Raw genomic sequence first — 21,199 nt, forward strand, 5'->3', positions numbered from 1 at the left:
ATTTTAAACATATTAGGTCAAAACTTATTATCTATTTATTGTTTTTTTCTTTCTGTTTTGCAGGAAAAAGTGAAATTATATCCATACTGAAAGGAATACTACATAAATGCACAAGAAAATATGATTTAATCTTTGAATCATATGACATATAAATTTTTGTCACTTCTTTGTAACTGTGATTAATCTGTAATGCTTGAAAGTTGTTATTGTCAATAACTGTGATTAGATGGATTACTGATATAGTTTAACGTCCCTATGCCATGGGATATGGGTCATTCACACTACATATATAATATTCCACAATACAGATATTATATTATATACCTTGGAAAGACACATTAGTCAAGGACATAACAGAAAGATAAAAGAAATATTTCTTCATTGTAAATAAATGCAGAAAAAAATATTACATCGACTTATTGTAGAGATACATATCTTCTTTCAGATCTTGGAAGTCTAATCTTCACCCCTTTTTCACCTCTTTGCCCCAAAAAATGAAAAAAAAAATTAGAACATAAGACTTGAATTTTTAGAGTTAGCAAGCTGAAATTTTTTACAGACATGAAAAACAAGACTGACCTATCACAACCCACAATTTCCTTAAGCAATTATGTATCAACTGCAAGTAAATGCTAGTGTTGACAACACTTTTCAACTTCTCATTATTTTTAGATTAACCAGACATCTTCTTAATATAACAATTCCTAAGTAACAAACAAAGCTACATATTTTTTTCAACTATTCTTCAAGACATTCCATGATTCAGGGGAAATTAATATAACAGAGTTGTCAAGCACATCACAGACAGTTTTGAGTCTGTAATTCTGATGCAGTGGGAGAGCTCTGAAATTCAGGAGAACCAGAAGCCTACATTCAAAACCAAACAAGTCCCTGTAGAATTACCATATAACCAATGTGCATACAACCAGATTTAAATAGAAAAAATTTGGGAAACCTTGCACTATGATTTTCTTGGGCAAGAATGACTTAAAAATTCTTGCTACAGTTTAAGGTAGATTTTACTCATTTTTGTAAGATCCTGATATAGTTTACTTCTGAAATTCTGGCCTGCTTTGAAGGACCACAAGTTCCTGGATTAGACTAAAGCTTGAAAACCTACTACTATTATAGTATTAGAAAGAAGAGCCAAAAATCAATACAACAGTCAGTGAAATAAAATGTTTCACATAGACAAACACAATACCATAGAATCATTTAGATCGGAAAATACCTCTAAGACAATCAAGTCCAATCATTAACCTGTGTTGCCAAGTCCACCACTAAAGTATCTCCCTAGGTGCCACATCCATGCACCTTTCAAATACCTCTAGGAATGGTGATTTAACCACTTCCTGGGTCACTGCTTGGCAACTTGCCATGCTCGGCAAATTTTGGTGAAGAAATTTTTCCTAATATCCCATTAAATCTGCCCTGATGCAACTTGAGACCATTGCCTCTTGTCCTACCTCTTGGTGCTTGGGAGAAGAGACCAACCCCCACCTTGCTTACAACCTCCTTTCAGGTGGTTGTGGAAGGTGATAAGATCTCCCCTGAGCCTCCTTTTCTCCAGGCTAAACAACCCCAGCTATTGCTATTGTTTGTTTCCATCTTGTTTTCTGTAGGTTTTGAGTTGCTTAGGAATAATCATCAAAACGAAGACCTTGTGAGGGCATTAATGCAGTGACTGTTTTAGTTAACTCTAACAAAAACCCTTTACTACAGTAGCACATTGAAAAAAGATAATTGAAACAATGATGTCCTATAACATAACTCTGCTGGCTACATGCATGAAGTTACACAAAGCAAAACCACCTATTAATAACTGTGAGAAAAAAATGAGCAGTTCCACTGGATGGAAGATCAGAATAAGGTCTGTGCAAAATTAAACGCAGACTGTGTGAAGCAATGGAATGAATGATTGAAGAGAGATTTCCAGTCTTCCGTGTTTCAATATCAGGAGTTTGCTGACACAAAATAAGGAATCCTTAAATATTTATATGTTGAATGGCAATGTTTCTTAGTCGTAATATTTCACACCACATGTTTAAATCAAATGTTTTCATAAATATACATATTTTTATAAAACATACATCTTATGTTTTGTATTATTTATGGAGTTATGTATCAAAGTTTCAATGACAAACTAAAAATGTGAAGAAACAACAAACAGAAAATAAAGATGTGTGTGCATCTATGACTCTCATGAGGTGTATATTACCATGTCTCCATTCATCTCTTTGGAGCAATGTTGATGTAATATAATTAAAACTGTTCATGACAGTGAAGAACATTACCAAACTCTTCTAAAATTTTGTTGCAAGATGCTGTAGTTTTTCATTTTCCAAATGAAAACATACATATAATAAATATAGTAACTGAATATTTCACAATTGGAATTTAGACACAAGCTTGCATGAAAATAAGAAACTTGAACTAAGCTTTCCAGTTAAAGATGTCTTTTCGAAAATGATGTTGCAATCATGGCCCATAGCCATTTAAGAGCTAATATGAGAAAGCCTAATGCCTCTTCTCACCTCTCTCTCATTGTTTTTCATAATAGAAGGCAAAGAAGTGGACTGTCTCACAAGGTAGGTTTAAATAGTTCATAATTTAAATTACTAGCAAAAGAAATTAGTGTTACTATTAAGTCTCATCAAGAAAACATCAAAAAGTGAAACCAGTTCTTTTATTTTAAGTCATTTTACTCTTACTTCTCTGAGACATTAATCTGTTTGCCTTGGTGAAGTGATGCCCCTATCACTATTTTTTAATATATTTTTTAGTTATTGAAAGGTGAGGTTCCTTAACTGGTTTCTGCTTCTACTCTAAGTCCTATGAAACTCAGACATCTGCACTCATTAGTTTAAAACCAATTTGCTTTCATCTTCATGTTTTATCTTCACTCCCACAAACCAGCGGACAGGTTGGACATACTTAACCACTTCACTGTCTTCTAATGGACTGAACCCCCTTTGGTCCCTGGATTGTTTACAAGGCTGAACACTGAACTTGGCTGCCTACCCTTCGCTGTATTAGCAAGATCTGGGGTTGCCTGAAACTTCAGTAATGGAAGTGGACATTTAGAAAGAAGTTATAACTTTTTCAGAGTGACTGATAACAGTCAGAAGGCAATAAGCAAGGGAAAACAGGATGAAATAGACAGAATAGAAGTGCAGTCAGAACAGAAACAGACAATTATCACCTGGCTGTTTCATACCACTATCGTTTTGCATTGTCCTCTTTGTTACCATTTCAGCTGATACTTCCTGTCTTGATTGGTGTTTGTTCACTATATTAGGTTTGTGCCAGTCTTACCATTTCATCAAAATCCAGACATCTGCAGGTGGAAAAACACTTCAATTATCACTTCAATTATTTTCCCTCTAAATTAATTAGAATTATTTTTTGCTGGTTTTGCTCAGTTTGCAAGTGTCTTTTTGTACCATTGTCTCATTTCTTTGTTCTCAATGGTATTTGAAATTTCATCTCAGACAGGTAACATTATATAAATTCAATTGAATTAAATTAAACTTTTGTTGATGATTCCTAAGGCCATTCATCCATTTCCAACAATAATTAAATGGAATCATTTACACAAAAATTATGCATGAAATAGAAAAGCTGAAATGAAAAGTAGTACACCGGAAAAAATAATCTACTTATTATATTTGCACATAAACCACAACCAGCTCTAATACAAATTTGCAACTTCAGCAGGCCCAAATCTTGACAAAACCAAATTCCACAAAGGCAAGTCCTTCTTCATGCAGAGAATGAGGATACCTGGCACTAACATGGAATAATAATGTAAACTCAAAGTCTTTGTTCATGTATGCTTGGAATTAAAAACTAACCTGTTTGCATTACTTCTCCAGGAAAAATTTTACCCTGTTCTGCAAAACACTGGATTTACACTTTTCAGAAAGACCTGAGTTTCTTCTGTCCATAAAAATATACTGATCATGTATTATCTTTAGGCTCCTCACTCAGGAAATCAACAAAAAAGCTCATCAAGTTTAAAGGTACCAGCCAACAAGCATGCAAACCCCACAGGAAAATTGTAGTTTTTATTCAGGCTTTTACTGAGTAGAAAGGCAGAAGGTATACTGAAATATACAATTTCAGAAATTCATCTGACTGTGCAAATCTGATTACGGCTTAATTTGCACATCATTCATTTATATTTGTCTATAAACCCAAAATAATTATACTGTATTATAAATCTATTTGGTGGCCCACCAAGCATGCTGCTGTAGCAGAAACACCTGAACAGTTCTACATATTTACCATAAATTCCATCTTTTATGAACCAATACAGGAATATGACAATGCTTAGACTAAAGTATGCTTCAAAATATGAAATATCATGGCAGTTTCAAAAGATGGGGAAATCACGGACATGCTGTTAAGTAGTTATTATTAGAAATGACTCATCTTAAATTTGTGAAATACTCATGAAAGATATCTTTTATGAAACGTAACACTAATTTTTATTCATATTAATAAAATTTAGCAGCAAAAGAAAAAACAAACAAACAAACTTACAAAAAACCACCAAAAAAAAAAAACCCCAACCCCCCAAAAAAATCCCCCCCAAAAAACTAAAACAAAAAAAAACCCAAAACAAAACCAAAACAAAAAAACAAAACCAAAAACCCCCAAAGAATTAATCCCAAGAATTAAACTCACATTTTTGTGGTAATTTTTTCTTCAGTAAGAATGGACATCATTATATGTAGAATTTTAAGCAACAGTTGAAATTACTATGTTCCCCTTTGTTAAGAAAATTGAGACTTTTAACACTATATATTTTAATTAAACCCTTGAAAAATAGTTCTTATAATGAATTAGTAATAAAATGACTATATGTGAAGGCTGAATTCCCATATAGATATTCACTGACAAAAATGATACCTCAGAGTATTCATATACAGGGAGTCCTTAAAAAATTCTGAGGTTCAGAAATGCACATGATCCATCTGACTTCAGTGATTATTTGGGTAAATGGAGTTTAATGGCTTGAGATTAGGGTACTTTATATCTATCAGAATTTAACACTAAATAAATATTGATCTCAAACTTTTGGTGAAGATGGACAAGCAAAAGCCCTCCTTCTGTGTTCTGTGGGCAGAACACAACCCAGACAAGGTAATATTGAAGGATTTTTACTTTTTTTTTCCCTTGGATAACTTCTATCACTTCAGAGGCAAAAAAATTCACTATGAGGAAAACTACCAGGGTACCTTAAGCAGGGCCAGCTGAAAGAGGAGCTGTGGAGCAGTGCGTGTAAGATTGTAAGGGGCTGCCTGACCATCCACCTTTACCTCTGCACTGTGCCCAGCTAAACACACTTAATTCAAGCCAGGACTAAAAAAGAAAAAGAGCCCCCCAAAGTCAGTGAAGTCTTTAAAAACCAACTTCAGCAGCTTTTCCATTAAAAAAGCTGTAACAATGATTGTCCCCCAAATAAAGCCTGTTCACCCACATTCTTAATACTGGTGTTGTCTAAACATGGAAGAATCAAGTTAAAGAACTTTTGCTTGGTGAAAAATAAGTAGTCCATAAATATTCTCTGAAAATTAAGAGACAAACATATTTACAAATAATTCAAATTAATTTGGTGCCAGTTCTAATGGCCACGCTTGTTCCTTTTTTTAATTTTTTTAAAAAGAAAAAGATAAGTAAAAAATGTACATTCTTAGAAAAATATTCGGAATTTTTCAATGTGTTCTTTACTTTTCATATGCCCTAATTGTATCTTAATCCCAGGGGTTGTTTGCATTTAGAAAGAGGAACCTGTCAATTTAGAAATCTATGTATTGCAACTTATGCTGTTATTGCTCAAGAGTGGCATCTTTCAACTTTTCCAGCTCAGGTTAACTGTGAATGGTTTCATGACAGCTCAAATTCACACACAGTAAATGAGTGCACATATACTAATGGAATTATATCTTCAGAGGTAATGCAGAAGAGTTTAAGTGCTTTCAGAACTGGAGTCTCTCCTTATTTTTACTACATTTGTAGGTATATAAATCATAGACATAAAATAGGAAAATTCTGTGTGAAATACATTTTAAGCTGGATATTTGCATTTTTAAGAAAAGGCGATTCTGGTGTTTGAATTTATTTCAGATTATTTTCATTTTCATAACTCAATACTGTAGCTAACTGAAGCTAACTTTAGCTTGACTGTTTCCACTAGTTATAACATCAATGCCCTTCAGATCATTCCCGTTCTCATAGATTAAAACACCTGCAATTCCAAGCTATAATTTCTTCTCTGTTTAAAATAAAGAAAACAGTAGTACGGAAACACTCCCCCTGCCACCCCCATTTGGACTTGAAAGAACTAATTAGCTCAGGGACAGAAAGGTTGCTAATAAAATCACAGCTTTAACTACAGATCCTCCACATTTAACAAGGGGGTCTTTTTTTTTTTTTTTGCAATTTAAAACAATACTTCTGAAGAGTGAATTTCATCTTGGACTAGGAGCTGCTGGACCAGCTGAGACAGCTATACAAAAAAAGATTCCTAATCAGAAAAAAAAAACCCAAAAAGCAAACAAACAAACCAAACAAAAAAATGCTTGCAAATAGACTTTTTACTTCCGACCCAACTAAAATACTCATTTCCTACAGAAATGTCATTAGGGCAGCATACGGAAACAGTATTACTCAAACACTAAAAAGTACCACAAGAACAAAAAAGAAGACAAAACACAAAAAAGAAACTTTAAGAAACAACTTCACTAAAAAACGTGGCCCTGCTTCTAAAAGAAATACAGCCATAAGGTTGTAACAAGAGAATAGGTAAAACATTGTCAGGAGGCTTTGCTTCCACACATAGCATTTTAAACACTGCTGCCTAGCTGCCTCTAGCAATTACCAAAGTTGCACTGCAGCCTATTATAATAAAGGAATGCAGTGGGTATAGTCTTGATAAGGCAAGTGGATTCATCTGGAACACATTATTCAGAGAGGAGAAGAAGAGAAACTGTAAATGAGAAGAGAGCTTAAGGCCCTGAGGTTTATTATTAACATTAGTAGCAGCAAAAAAAAGTCAGGTTTTGAGGCAAGATTTTTTAACTTATGGTCTAATTTTAGTTGCTTGAATCCTCCTGAGTGGCCCTGTTTGAAAAGTTAATTGTGATTTGTTCACCCTTCATAAAGCCTGAAAAATAAGCTGGCAAGAATGCCAAAGGAGAGCTACATCTGTGATTATGGATAAATATCATACTCCATAGTCTATCACTTCAAATCATACATGGAGATGACAAAATATTTTTATATCTACTATGGTGACAAAATTCTGTAAGGTGCACTCTGAAAATGTAAAATCAGCACCTTAGAGGTAGTAAAGGATTTTGTCAAAATATTTTTGCCAAATTTTGTAGTAAATTTCTACAGACATGGCAGACATTCTGCCTGGGCCTCAGTATTGGTTTTGCATAGTTTGGAAAGTGAAACTTAAAAAAATAATTCCTGCAGTTTCAGAAGAGGTCATAGACTCAAGAGTTTATAGATATTACCCATAGAGAAACAAAAGACAAATGTGTCTAACTGTTGCCTTCTCATCTAAAATGATGTTATAGATAATGTTAATCAGAAAATGATTGCTGAAATGGCTTGCTGATTAAAAAAAAACTTTAAAATATTCTTACAAAAATATCACATTTTTCTTTGGGGAGGAGGAAGACAAAAGCTGTAATCTCTTCTACCTGACTTAAACATCCTGTGTCAGTCTGTTATCTTCTGCCAATCTCTAGCAATTTTTAATCAGTTCTAGAATACCAATTAAGCCAAACATCATGATAGTTCATCCTAGATGCACAATAGAATATCTATACTTTCAGAAGGAATAACAGAATCAGGTAGTTTCCAAATATATATTTCTTAAAGATTCATAGTTGGGTTTTTTTTCTTTCTCCAAACACCCACCCTCCTTTTTTTTCATCTTCTCCAGCTTATACTAAAAAACATACTGGGCATGGATAGCCCAATACTTGCAAAATTATAAAACAAAATTTATGTTTGTCTCCAAGATGTCCCACTGCAGAAGTTTGCACAATCTCATTGCTCAAGTCCAGAAATGAAGCAACTCTCTCTGGAGCTCTTATGCTCTACAATAAAACAACCTGACTTCAATTTAAGGAAAGAGCATGCTGAGGTGTACAAGAATTGAGCTAAGTATTTACCAAACTCAAATGCCTCCCTAAAACAAAGAAACAAACAGTCAAACGCCCTCTTTTTCCTTGGTAACCCTATTCAACCTGTCGGATAATTTCCTATTTTCTTAAGAAATTAATGAAAGTTAAACAGAAATGCAGAGGAGCTACTACAAAGTAGGTTTTGTGAAATCAAGTCCCCTGCCCCTCAACATCCTGAATTTCTATAAGCATGCCTTTCAAAAAATATAAGCCATTTCTTGTCTACTAAGAAAAAACTTCCTTAAATCTGAAGCCACAAAGGACTTTGTCAAAAGACTCACTGACTACTTATTTCTTAACTTTTCTCTTTCTGAAAGCTGGAGTATTATGGAAGGGTTGTGTTGCTTACAAATCACACAGTCCCAGTGTTAATCACTATTAGCATTGTGACTCAGTCAGCTGTCTTAGGTTCCAGGGGAATTAAAATTCAATACAAAAGCAAAAAATAGAATGCAGAGAATATTAATACTGAGATTACACAGTTTCTTCAAATTTCAGCATTGTCTGAATATAACTGTAGTGCAATAAGAAGAAAAAAACCAAAAAAACCAAAACAAAACACCCCAAAACTCTGCGAAGCTATTGAACTTTTGCAGTCAAATGTTATGGCTTTGGCATGCCAAGATCCAGAGAAGGATTTAATTTTGATAGTTGCAGCAAATATTTAATATGCGACAATCCTTCAGCATTTAGCAGCCATATAAATACATAGTTTTTAAGAGAAATAAAACACATTCAGAACAGTGTAGAGATAAGATACAAAGCTACATTTGTACTTCTTCAGAACTTGAGAATATATGGATTAAAACTTTAGACTCAATCATGCTGTCTTACTGGCAGTACATTGGAAATGGCAATGCAAACCACGATGAAAAACAAGACAGAAATATTTTAAAAAATCTTGCAAGTATGTAATTCAAAGGAAGAGAAAGAAAGCTAAAATGAACAACTCTCCCAGGGGTTGCTTTTTTTTTTCTTTCTTTTATTTTTCTATATAGTGATTTAATGAATTCTAATGAAATTATATGCTGGTGAAAAAGTCTCAAAGGATTTTGCCCATATACTTCAGATACAATTCTAACTTTGGATTTGAAATTCATAATAATGTATAATGAGAAGAGACTTTTTTTGTTTTATTTGATACTTTTCCCACAATCAGTGGGCAGAGAAGAAATGGACTCTGATCAGCTTCCTAAAGGCACATCCCTGCCCTAGAGAGCAGCTGGTCCTTTACAGAAGCAAGAATGCATGCATTCATGAATGTAGGTATGTTTGTATATGCTTTAGATGTCTCTAGTTTCATAAGGATTGATGTGTTATTTCCAATGAATATTCTGATTTTATTAATTTCATTTGTTTCCTCTCTGTGAAGTTTACTGCTGAAAAATTCTGCTGTATCTTGGTAGGCTGCAGATAAATTTTTAATCTGACAACAGCTGCATAGCCTTAAATGGATAAATTTACATAATGAAAAAACTGGAAGAGATAGGGGGAATATATTCTGTGGGTTTCACATTACTGAAAATGGCTGTTGTATGTCTTACTATCCGTATTTATTGCCTCTTGTGACACATTAGCCATAATTATTACACATTATCAATCCAGTTCTGCATTAACTAAATTAATTATTTTACTTTTAGGTGAGGCAGACTTGTAATTTTGATTATGATATGGTCCATTAGAAAGGAAAGAGATTCCAGCAAGAGACTGCACTAGAGTAAGGGAAAAAAAAGTTATGTGAATAGAAAAATGAACTTTAGTTGGAATGTCCTGGAATGTCCCTTAGGCATGAAAAGAAACAACAGGAATAATGCTTGATGTCTTTGACCAAGACCCACAGACATAGAGAGGGAAGATTAGGGGATAAGAAAAGGTGAAACAAGAAAAAAGAGAAGAACCGACAGTTTGAAGTCTTAATACAGTTAACTGGGAATGCTTAAAACTGGCATAGAGATGGAACATCTCCCCATTGAAGAAAGGCTGAGAGATTTGAAGTTGTTTAGCCAGGAGAAGAGAAGACTTCAGGAAGATTCAGTAACTGCCACTGCCTTTTAATATTTAAAGGAGGTTTGTAAGAAAGACTAGGACTAACCTTTTAGGGTGATCTCTTGGGATAGGACAAAGGGTAATGCTTTTAAATAAATCATTGTATGATTCTATAAGGGACTTCAGGAATTTGACATTTGCTGAGAATAGCTCTCACACGGACCTGCATCTTCTCAGACTGCCCTTGTAATGGACAGAGTTTACTAAACTAAGGAGAAGTGATCTAAGTGATGTAAGTCCTATGCCCAAACAGATGTGGGGGTACCTGCTAGAATATTCATATATGGGCTCCCTGCCTTCACAAGATGGTTCTCTCTCCTCATGATTCACTCTTGTTTCCAATTGTGAAGCAGCTCTAGAATGTCAGTGATTTTCATGCTGGTTTTTCATATGGATTGCCCACACGTCTCTTGCTCTTGATTTGAGGTTAGTTTTCCCTTAACCCCTGCAGTAATATGCCAAGGGGCCCATTCAGTACAAACAAAGCACTCTAGGCTTTTTTTAGATGAGTGGGGCAAGGACGAGGACAAAAATACTTGTGCTTAAAAGCTTTTGCAGGGATGTTAGGATATTTTCTATTATAACAGAAAAAGTACCTGCTAATCCTTGTAGCTTATAAAACAAAGAAAAAGAACCTCACAGAAATTCTCCATTAAGCCAATACTGAATTTAGCACTTAAGAGTTCTTCATCCAAGCCACCTCTCTTCTCTGTCCTGCTGCATATATCATCATTTTTTTCCATTTTGTTCTTTGACTACGTTTATCTTGGGCAAACAACTTTTTCATGCAATATTGTTGGAAAACACTGGTTTGTGAAATAACACTTTGGCCAGTAATAATGAGATTAATTAATTGTCATACAGATTGTAAAATATTCCTTTTTTCCCTACAAACACATTATAATGTGAGAAGTGGTTTACGTCTCCTCCACAAAGAATAAATCAGATCTAGCATGAGACAGCATGACTAAAGTTACTTTAGTTAAAATGTTTTAAAGTTACTTTAATTAAATGTTTTAATATATAAGACTCCTGAATATAATAATCTTAACATACTGATATATTAACACATTGCTTTATGAAAACTCATTCTTGTAACCAACTGCCTTCAATATTGCCATCTTGACATCCAGAGAACTAATTTATGCCTCAGTGCTGCAAATAAAACCTTTTTTTGTCAGTTAAAACAAAAAAAGATCAACATGGCAAACAGTTTTGGTATTATAGCTTCATTTTCCTTTTTACCACTTCTACATTTTGTTTTATTTTCCCATAGGAGTGGCTGCTGGAGGCATAGATTTTGATTAATAACATAACTCAGCTAAGCATTATCTTTAAAAAGAGTTAACTGCCTTGGTAAGATATAACAAAGCATATATCAACAAGAATATTTTACAAGGCCAGTTACAAAGAGGACAATAATTACCAGTTTTAGGCAGTATTTTTCAGGATTTCCTCTATATTGGGAGAAGTTTGTTGGGAAAGTTGTTTTCGCATATATTTATGAACTGATAAGCCTACCCCTCTTAAAGAACACTCAACCATCCTTAAACTCAGTTCATTGACCATGTGGCATATACCTGATACATCAAATGTAAAAATACTTTGCAACATAAAGGTATCTAGGATTTTTTCTAACAAATGATTTCTTCTAGAGTGAGTGAGGCACTGTTTCACAATCAAATAAAATCTATATGTGATGGTCTATTCTTAAATTATTTGCTATTATTCTTTAAAAGTCATTAAAGCATAAGGAAATTATGGAGGCGTGTTCAGTACCAGTAACTGTAAAGTAAAAATTAAGCAGTAATAAACCAGAACTCACAGAAGAGGGACATTCACACGTGTTATGTCCAGACATAAGACTGTGGACCCTAAATTACTGCTGCACAGGTCAAGACATGCTTTCTTTCCCAGCATTGAATAGTCAGTTTTTGAAGGGAATCTTATTTTATTATAAAACATACTCTTAGCAATGAAGATAAAATAATAGATGGCAAAAAGGTTTTGCAATTTCACATAATAGAAAGTTTTCTGCTTAGAAGAACAGCTTTATTAAAAGTAAAGAGTGCTGCTAAACCAGGGACATTCCATTCCCTCAATGAGACTTTCTTTTCTGCGTGCATGGAAATGCTCATCAGAACTAAATTAGAGGTTTAGAACTTCTTCTCCAAACCAGCTGAAGACTGGATACAGTTCAAGAACATGATGAAGTATAAGAACAATCTAAGGTTTAAACCCAAACCTGCAAAATAGAAAGAAATTCTTAAAAGTAAGAAGGGAAGAGAATCATACATTTCTTATGACATCAGGGAAGGGAATGCTGACATTGCTTTTTTGGTGAGTTACAGCTTCAGCACAAGTTGGACAGGGGTCATGGATCTGGATACATTTTTTAAGGAGAGGGGAATGGATAAATACTGCTTTGTAACTTAAGCAGAATTTTTCATTTGCTTGTTTCTAAGATGTTTTAGGATGTTTATGATAGGACTAATGCACAGGTAAATGTTTGTGAATTTGGAGAAGTAACCAGATACCAAAGATACACTACACACTGTTTAACATCAGAGTTTTTTCTCTCCCTTTCTCACCACCTTTTTAATATTTTGATAGTCGTCTTCATTCTCTTTCTAGCTGTATTCTGTTTCACTTCCTCTTGCTACAATCCCTGCCCTACTTTCTGGGCTCCTGTGCTCTCCCTGTCTTTCATTACCCTTCCACCCACCCACACCTACTGTTTTTGAAGCATCCAAAAAACATCTTTTCATCCTTCTACTAAATTAACAGATCAAAGAGCAGTCTGTCCCCCACTGATTTTATAACACTTTCACTGCCAGAGATGTCTCACAGACAACTAGAGAAAACTGATACGAAGAAACAAACCTGAAATAACGAAGAATCTAAAAAAAATCGGGGGATTCCTCAGCTCTGCTCTTAAAGTATCTAAAAATACAAGAAAAGCCCTAGAAATCTGCATTAAAATAAGGGAACAGAGAACTGCTATCCTGAAGTGGTTTAGCTTATCTGATCAAATTGAATCTGATAACACATACTAACTGAGAAACTGGGCACACCAAGAAGTATCTTCTGAAAGTTAATATGAAGAAGCATAACAACCTAAAAGAAGTGTGTAGTAGCTGCTATATTGAAATAAAACAGTGACATGAATAGGACATGCATCTTTATTCCACAGTTAGATCAAACACCACTCAGTTTACCAATATGAGAATAAAAGGAGATCTTGAACATGGAGGTAGGCATATGATTTTAGTCTGATTTTGAAGAGATATATTCATATAGTTAGTGCAGATATAGTCAAGTGGACTCACCCACTTCTTTTCAGCTAAGGGATGTGATATGATAGCTCCAGTAACATTTACTCTTCCTGAGTCCTATTTGTACTTCATCTCAACTAATGACAGGGTACAATTCTAGAATACCCAAAAGAATCACAGTAACATTTGTTTTGGGAAATATCTTCACACTAAATGGAACCTTTTCCCAGCCAGAACAACACAAGGGAGGAAAGGTATAAACAAAAACCAGCTCAGGACAGCACTTTCTCAGAGAGATTCCTTCCCTTTGTAAAAGCTATTTATAAAACTGTGCCTATACCTGTGGAAATACACCTAACTTTACTACTTCTATATTCTCAGAGTAGAATGTAGAATTAACAGACAAGATTTCATCTTGATGATACTGCTTGCTAAAATAATGTCACACAAATTTTTTGTATGTCAAAAGACCATAGATATATTAAGAAGAAAACTTCTGATTTCTCCCAGTAATGTTTAATGTGATAGTATGTCTGAAATGTTGCTCATAAAACTGATAGTAATTTTTTACACTAAAAAATAAATAATATGCTATACTTAATTATAGTATGCAGTATACTGATGCAGTTTCCCCAAATCATCTTTTCTTTCCCATTCCAACTAACATGCTTAAAAACATACTGATAGCAAAAAAGCTGATGACTATAAATAACTGTTACACCTGCAAATGAATTCCTTATTAAATGAAGGTGTTATAGAAATGCTGAAAGGTCAGGAAAAAAAGTTAACAGTTATTAATACAGGCAAGAAGAGAAAATAGTGACAGAAATTAAATGGCCTTTTGAAGTAGCTAAAAATAAGGGTTTAAAGAGTCAATATTAATACTTTCTACCCATTCCATGACTTATTGGCAGCACTGCTTTTAAGACTAGTGCTTTTTCAGTAATGAACCGCTTTTGCAGTGTGGGATAGTTTTTCAATCAAATTACTCTATGTTTCCTTTAAACATGATTTGGCCAGATTAATCTCTGATGTAATTTCTTTGACTTCTAGTAAACTATGCCAAGATTGAATTACTGCCTTGATCATTGTACCTATGGCATTAAGACAGTACTCTATCATTCTGCTCTTGGAAAATGAAGAAAATACATCCATTAAGTCTTGGTTTCCTTTAGGTAAAACAACAAACAAGTACAGCTGTAAACTAAACTAACCCTACTACTAACTTTTAAAGTTGCATATTAGTTACTGTAAGCTGTCTTTGGAAAAGATGACAGTAAGAACCAGACTAAAACAGAAATAAGAGGGAATCTTAGATGTTTGCAGTTCAGTTTTTAGCTCATCTTCAGACTTCCCAAAGGATTTTAGCCAGTGCATAAACAGATTTTCAAATATCTGTATACAAAGTTTGTTTACAGTTGTGCAAAATCTTGATACCTAAGAGCGTGTGGTTTTCTCAAAGCTGAACTACTTTTCCTCAGAGTTTAAGTCTCTTGATAATTTCCCCAAACTAAATCTACTGACATTTCATGTAAGTTTCATCAAAATTTCATAACTAATTCCTTGAAGTGGTTAGTGAAATTAAGACAAACAGTTGATAAGACTTTGCTCCTACTTCTTGGGGATAATGTTAACTATAGAATCACAAATCTACAGAATGATTTTGAAAGGAAGTACACTTTGGAGGTCATCTAGTCCAACCTTCCTCTCAAAAAATAGATCTCTAAGGTCTTCTTAAATCAAGCCACTCAGGATCATGTACAATTTATTCTTTAACACCTCCAAGGACAGATATAAGTTCTTTGAGAAATCTGCTTCAGTATCTAATCACCTCATGGATAAAAACCAGACAACTAAGAAACCAACTACGAAAAATCTTATATCTGATGGGAATCAAAACAGAAACCTAGCTAGAGGAAGATTGTTTTACTACTATTTTTATTCACCAATGCACTCATTTCATCTAACTGTAGAAGATACAAAGTTTTCAGAAGATTAAAACAATTTAAAATATTCTTTTTTTTTTTTTTCAAAATAATTCTAAAAGGTACATTCTAGACATACCCTAAAGTGAGGCATCTCGGTAAGTTTACAAAAATTATCTGTTCTACATAAAAGAATTACAGGTTTTTTCTCCTTTAAAGATACCCTCTAGATGTATTTTCACTTTCTGGAGGGTAGAAAGTTTCAAGGATAACTGAACAGCTGGCAATTCAAACACATTGAAGGAAAAACACTCTATTCCTGTGCTACCTGAAACATGACTAGGAGGTGGTGATGTTAAGATAGGAAAATCCCAAGTTCTGAGGAAAGTCTAAACTTGGATCAAAAAGCACTCTTGGACCTGCAGAAACAAAGCAAGTAGCTCTTGCAGGAACCCATAGCAGACCATTCTCCGTTATGTGCATTTATGTGCGATTTTGAGAATCAGCAACTTTGTCATAAATGCTCAAGGAGACAAATTGCAAATACCACTAAGTAGTCCTAGTGAGATTTTGGGGATCCAGCAAAAGAAAAAAATAAATCACAGTCAGTAAAAAATGAAAGTGACACTGACTGCATTTATAGGACAGGAGGTGGTTTTGAGTCAGCAGTGTCACAATATTAATGGACTTACAATTCAGTTTAGAGAGCTCAAACAGTCCAAGTTGACATAACAGTAAAGGAAATATTCTTCATAAGTGATAAAGCAATGTTCTTTGTGTTTCTCTGTTAAAATTTTTTACATCTCTGCCACCTCCCAGTGATCACAAGAAAGTCAATGACCTCCATTTTTTGAGGAAGTGTCTTGGTTCCAGCCAGGACAAGGTTAATTTTTGCAGGCACCAGAGGGGCAGAAGAGACCGGATCAGGACCCTGGGGTTATTTGATGCCACCTCACACCACAGGTAAGGTGCAGGGGGTAAGGGGCACCAGGGCGAGGGTCCTTTCCCAGGGTGTGGGGGTGTGGTCAAGTATGACATGATAACAAGGACATAAGGAGTGCTATAACAAGGACAATGAGCGTCATTTGGGATGTGTATTCAGTGTTGCTCTCCTGCCCTTACCTGACTCTGGGTATTTATGAACCCAGTCTGTGGGGGGAACAGGGGAGGATGATTTTCCCCAGCTTTTACCCCCTTTCTTTCTTTCAGGCTTGTTACAAGAGCTTTAAAGAATTTTGAATTTTCTTTTTCATTATCACATAATATGCTTTCAAAGTAGGGCAATGGTGAGGTATTACTGATTGAATTGTCAGAAGTGATAGCAAAACTCAGAAAACTGTTATGTTACCTTTAAATAAGGGATATATATCATCTCTTTATCATAGATTGATAGATAGATAGGTAGACAGATAGAAAAATACATACATAGATATATAAGTGAGTACACTTGCACACATATATAAAGTTGGAGATCAGATAAGACCAGTATTGACAGAAATCTACAACTCCTTATTAAGTATCTCTTTGCTGATAAATTCAATATACAAATCCATTCTTAGGCCACAAGGTCTTACACTGTGTCAGATCCCTGATACTGGGGGGAAGGGGGGTTTATATTTTCAGCTTACAAGCTTGAAAGCATTACTCTATTAAATGTTGCGATTATTTTTTAATTTCTAAAACTATTTTATCACTTCCTGTCACCCTATTAGCTAAAGATTGTGTGTAATGCTGATGTGTTAGTGTATAAAAAATAACAGGGCTGGTTCCACTTACTTTGCACAGATAGACACTGTTGTCTCTAAACATTTCAAACTACTTTTTCTCTCAAAAGAGATATCACTGCTTTGATTGCACTGACTTTCTCTTAGGGAGGAAAAAATTTTTGCAGATAGGTCTTTTATAAAAGGATAACTCATCTGAAGCAAACATTTGTTAGAATAAGACTAGGCTAAGTAATTGCTTTAAAATTACAATTTGAACCCCTAGAACAATTGTGTTTGTTGTGGATTTTTTGTTTGTCACTTGGGTTTTTTGGAGGGTTTTTTTGTTGTTTTGGTTTTGGGGGTTTTGTTTGTTTGTTGTTGGTTGGGTTTTGTTTGTTTGTTTGTTTGTTTGTTTGTTAATAATTAATTTGCCTGGTTTTCAGCCAGGACAGAATTACTTTTTTCACAGTAGCTGGGAGGGGATGGAGCCTGGGGCTGTGTCGTTGTGTCTAGGCTGTTATTGTGTACCATCTCACTGCTGCAGGGTGGCAGTAAGGGCTTCTGAGAAGAAGGTGGACATGGTTTGTGGTCAGGGAAAAGCATGGTGGGCAGAAGGTCCATCCACTGTTGTTTTTCATTCCTGGGCTTGGTGAGCATTTTTGCATGTAAATCACCCTCTTTTGTACATTTTTGTTATTAATATTCTCGGTGTTACAGTTTTTCTTATCTCGTTACTTCTTCCAATAATTGTTATTATCTCAGCCCATAATCTTTGACTTTTGTCTCCCACCTGAGGGATGGCAGGAGGAATACCTGTGGTTAAGAGTGTCATTCCTAAACCATGACACTGATAAAATAAATAAAGCAGAAAAATAACATTTAAAAACAGACCCCTCAGTTCATAAAATTTTTTAAATTGCAAAATCTAGTCCTGACAAGACTGGGCAAAATATGTGAACATTGTATACATACTTAAAGGATCATAAAATAATTTTATGTGCTAACTACTTTGGCTGAGGACTGAATCATGGAATCCATGACAAAGCTACATCTCAAAATGTTACTGAGATATTGAGCACTTGTGTCTTGTTAACACAGAAGACAAAATTTAAGACATTAACATAGAAATATTACATCAAGAATAAACCAACAGCAACTGAGATCTTGCTACAAACATAAATGAGAACAGTAATGGGAAAACCATCACCAGTAGAAAGAAACCCAAAACTTACCAGGTTGGGACTACTCATTTTTCACACTTGTGGTGAAAGTCCTCCACTACTTCCCTCATCCAGACTGTTTATCTTCATATCAATCTGATAAGAAAATAAAAAACACAACCCTCAGTAAAAAAAATAATATAAAATAAAATAAAACTATTCACAAAGTAAAGAATAGTTCAAAAAAAGAAGATATACCCTGGAAGCAAGGTTATGTTATGGATACACAAGAAATAGTAGTTCAGTTTTTATGACCTGTATGCCAGGCTTTCAGTGTGTACTTTTCACTAAAAATAAAACAAAAACTCCCTCTGCCCTCCCCTGTCACACCCTGTCCTAAAGACTGCCAGGATTTCCAAAAAGACATATTCTTACTAAAAGCAAGTACCTTGTACTCTTGTCTAAAAGTTTTACTAACAAAAATACAATGTACAGTGAAGCCACAGAAATGAGGTAGTTAAACCTTAGGAGAAAAAATGGGGGGAAATAAAAGAAAAGCAGAAACATTGATTGCCAATATTCAGAGCAAACGTGTGAGTTCTATGCTTTGGTTAAACTCTAATATAGAAACCATGACTGTTTACACAGAAGGACAGATGTTTCTTCAAATACATTTTACTTGACAATTATGACACTAGCTTATGCTATTTCACAGAATCATAGAATAGTTTGGGGTAGGGGGAAGGGAGAAGTTGGAAGGGACCCTTGAAGGTTATCTAGTCCAATCCCTCTTCAATGTGGAGCGACATCTTCAACTAGATCAGGCTGCCCAGAATCCTGTCAAACCTCATCATGAATGTTTCCAGAGATGGGGCATCTACTATCTCTCTGGGAAACCTGCTCCAGTGTTTTACCACCCTCATTGTACAACAATTCTTTCTTACATCTAATTTAGAGTGACCCTCCTTTGGTTTCAAGCAATTAATCCTTGTTCTATCACTACATGGCCCCGTAAAAAATACCTCTTCAGCATAAGCAGCCTCTTTTAGTTATTAAAAGGTGCTCTAAAGTCACCCCAAATTCTTGTCTTCTCCAGGCTGAACAGTTCCAACTCTCTCAGCCTGTCTTCATAGGAGAGGTGCTCCAGTCCTCGGATATGACTCTCCTCTGCATTCACTTCAACAGGTCCAAGTCCTTCTTATAATGGGGTCCTCAGAGTTGGATGCAGTACTCAGCGTGGGTTCAAACTTAGACTGTGGAAGGACATCTTCCTTTTTGGTATAGTTTATGACTGTATGAAAATAGATCTGATATTTTCCAGCCGAGTTTGACTTGTTGTTACATTGCTGGTTTACTACTGTGTCATGTAGTTCAGTAGTGTCTTATTTCAGTAACTTTGTAACTCTGTCAACATTACTTATTCTATATTATTTAGTTTTATTTATTTTTCTACATTCTCTTTCACAAACATTGGCATTTGAGGCATTTTCTCAAGATCTGTTTCCTCTAAAGAAAAATTTCATCATAGAGACCTCTCTCAGTTCTTTCACTATAACCAGATAACCAAAGATACAACATAACTGGCATGATACTTTCCTGGTGGCCTAACAGATACAGTACCAGAGGGAATTTCCTCCAGTCCTCATATCTGGGTAATCATGTTACATGGTCTATATATATAGTCATGTCTCCAGACAAATAGGAGTAATGGAAATGCTGTTCCAGATTCTCGTTTTTATCACATTAGATATCTATGTTAAAGTTTACATGTGTCTGAGGCCAATTAATACTCATTTGTTCCTGCTTATACTTAGTATAATTCTTGTAAAGTATAATTCTTGTGAATAGAAAAAGATCTAAATCTTTTCCAAATATGTGACTGGAATTTAGCAGACTAAAAGAAGAGATCAGAATGATCAGAAAGTAATGAAATAAAAGCAAAAAAGGCCAAACCCCTCAGAGCCCAGAAAGGCAGCAGAGTCAAGAGACAGCAGTAGTATAGACTGCGTGCCTTTAAAAAGGTCTGTAATCAGTCGTTTCAGCAATACGTGTTATGGTATAGTTCAGAATTTATTCATGATGTAAACAAGAGTTTTTAGCATCTTCAGTGAATGAGAGTATATACTGGCACTACAAGAATTTTTTCTTTCTTTTCTTTTCTTTATGAAGATAAAGAAAAAAACCACACAAAACCAAACAAAAAACCAGCAGCAGAGATCCTTAATACCAAACCATATTTCAAATTTTTCCATAAAGATGTAAAGACATGATGGGTTAAGAAATAAGATAACTGCTTATGACTTTTAAAAGTTTGTTAAATGTACAGGTGACATTCAGCTCAGATCTTTAAACTGCCAGTAAACTGCCAGTCCTAGAATCAAGGAGCATTTATCAAGAGGTTGCTCACTTTATACAAGAATCCTCACTTTCCCTTAACAATATTGGAAACAAACTACTGCTGAGCTTAACATCTGGTCTGAACAAATAAAGAAATTCTCAGGGTGAAAAAATCAGATTTTTGCTAAGTTGTTTAAGTGTCTTCCCAGCTGAGAAATCAAAAATATCTTACCATAGAGCAATGTGAAAAAAATTACTCAGGACATGATAAGCATTTGAATCAGGTGCCATAATTGTAATTTTTGGGGTTTTTATTTGTTATGCTGTCATTTTATTTTTTTTATCTTATCACAACTAGGAATGTTGAGTTACTATGTTATCTTACTCACTAAACAGCACCTTTTCAAAGGGACTATTTATAAACAAACATACTTTCTCAGTGTAATCAGAGAATGTTGAGGCTTGATTTTCATTGTATGACACAGAAAAAATTGAGATGGCACCTGCAGAAAGAGCAGCTCCCAGCAATAAATCTACTATTAA

General features: G+C 34.7%; 1 protein-coding gene across 5 annotated transcripts in view; it reads right to left on the minus strand.

The window, feature by feature from the left end:
- Positions 1-21,199, minus strand: part of LINGO2 (leucine rich repeat and Ig domain containing 2) — a 480,597-nt gene that overhangs the window by 203,635 nt on the left and 255,763 nt on the right. For all 5 annotated transcript variants that reach the window (XM_064641969.1, XM_064641973.1, XM_064641971.1 and 2 more), the window contains one exon: positions 18,392-18,475. In XM_064641969.1, coding sequence (XP_064498039.1) covers positions 18,392-18,409 — 18 coding nt within the window. In that variant the 5' untranslated portion in view covers positions 18,410-18,475. The remainder of the gene's footprint in view (positions 1-18,391; positions 18,476-21,199) is intronic.

The sequence above is a fragment of the Pseudopipra pipra genome, chromosome Z, assembly GCF_036250125.1.
Source record: "Pseudopipra pipra isolate bDixPip1 chromosome Z, bDixPip1.hap1, whole genome shotgun sequence".
NCBI classification, from domain to species: Eukaryota; Metazoa; Chordata; class Aves; order Passeriformes; family Pipridae; genus Pseudopipra; species Pseudopipra pipra.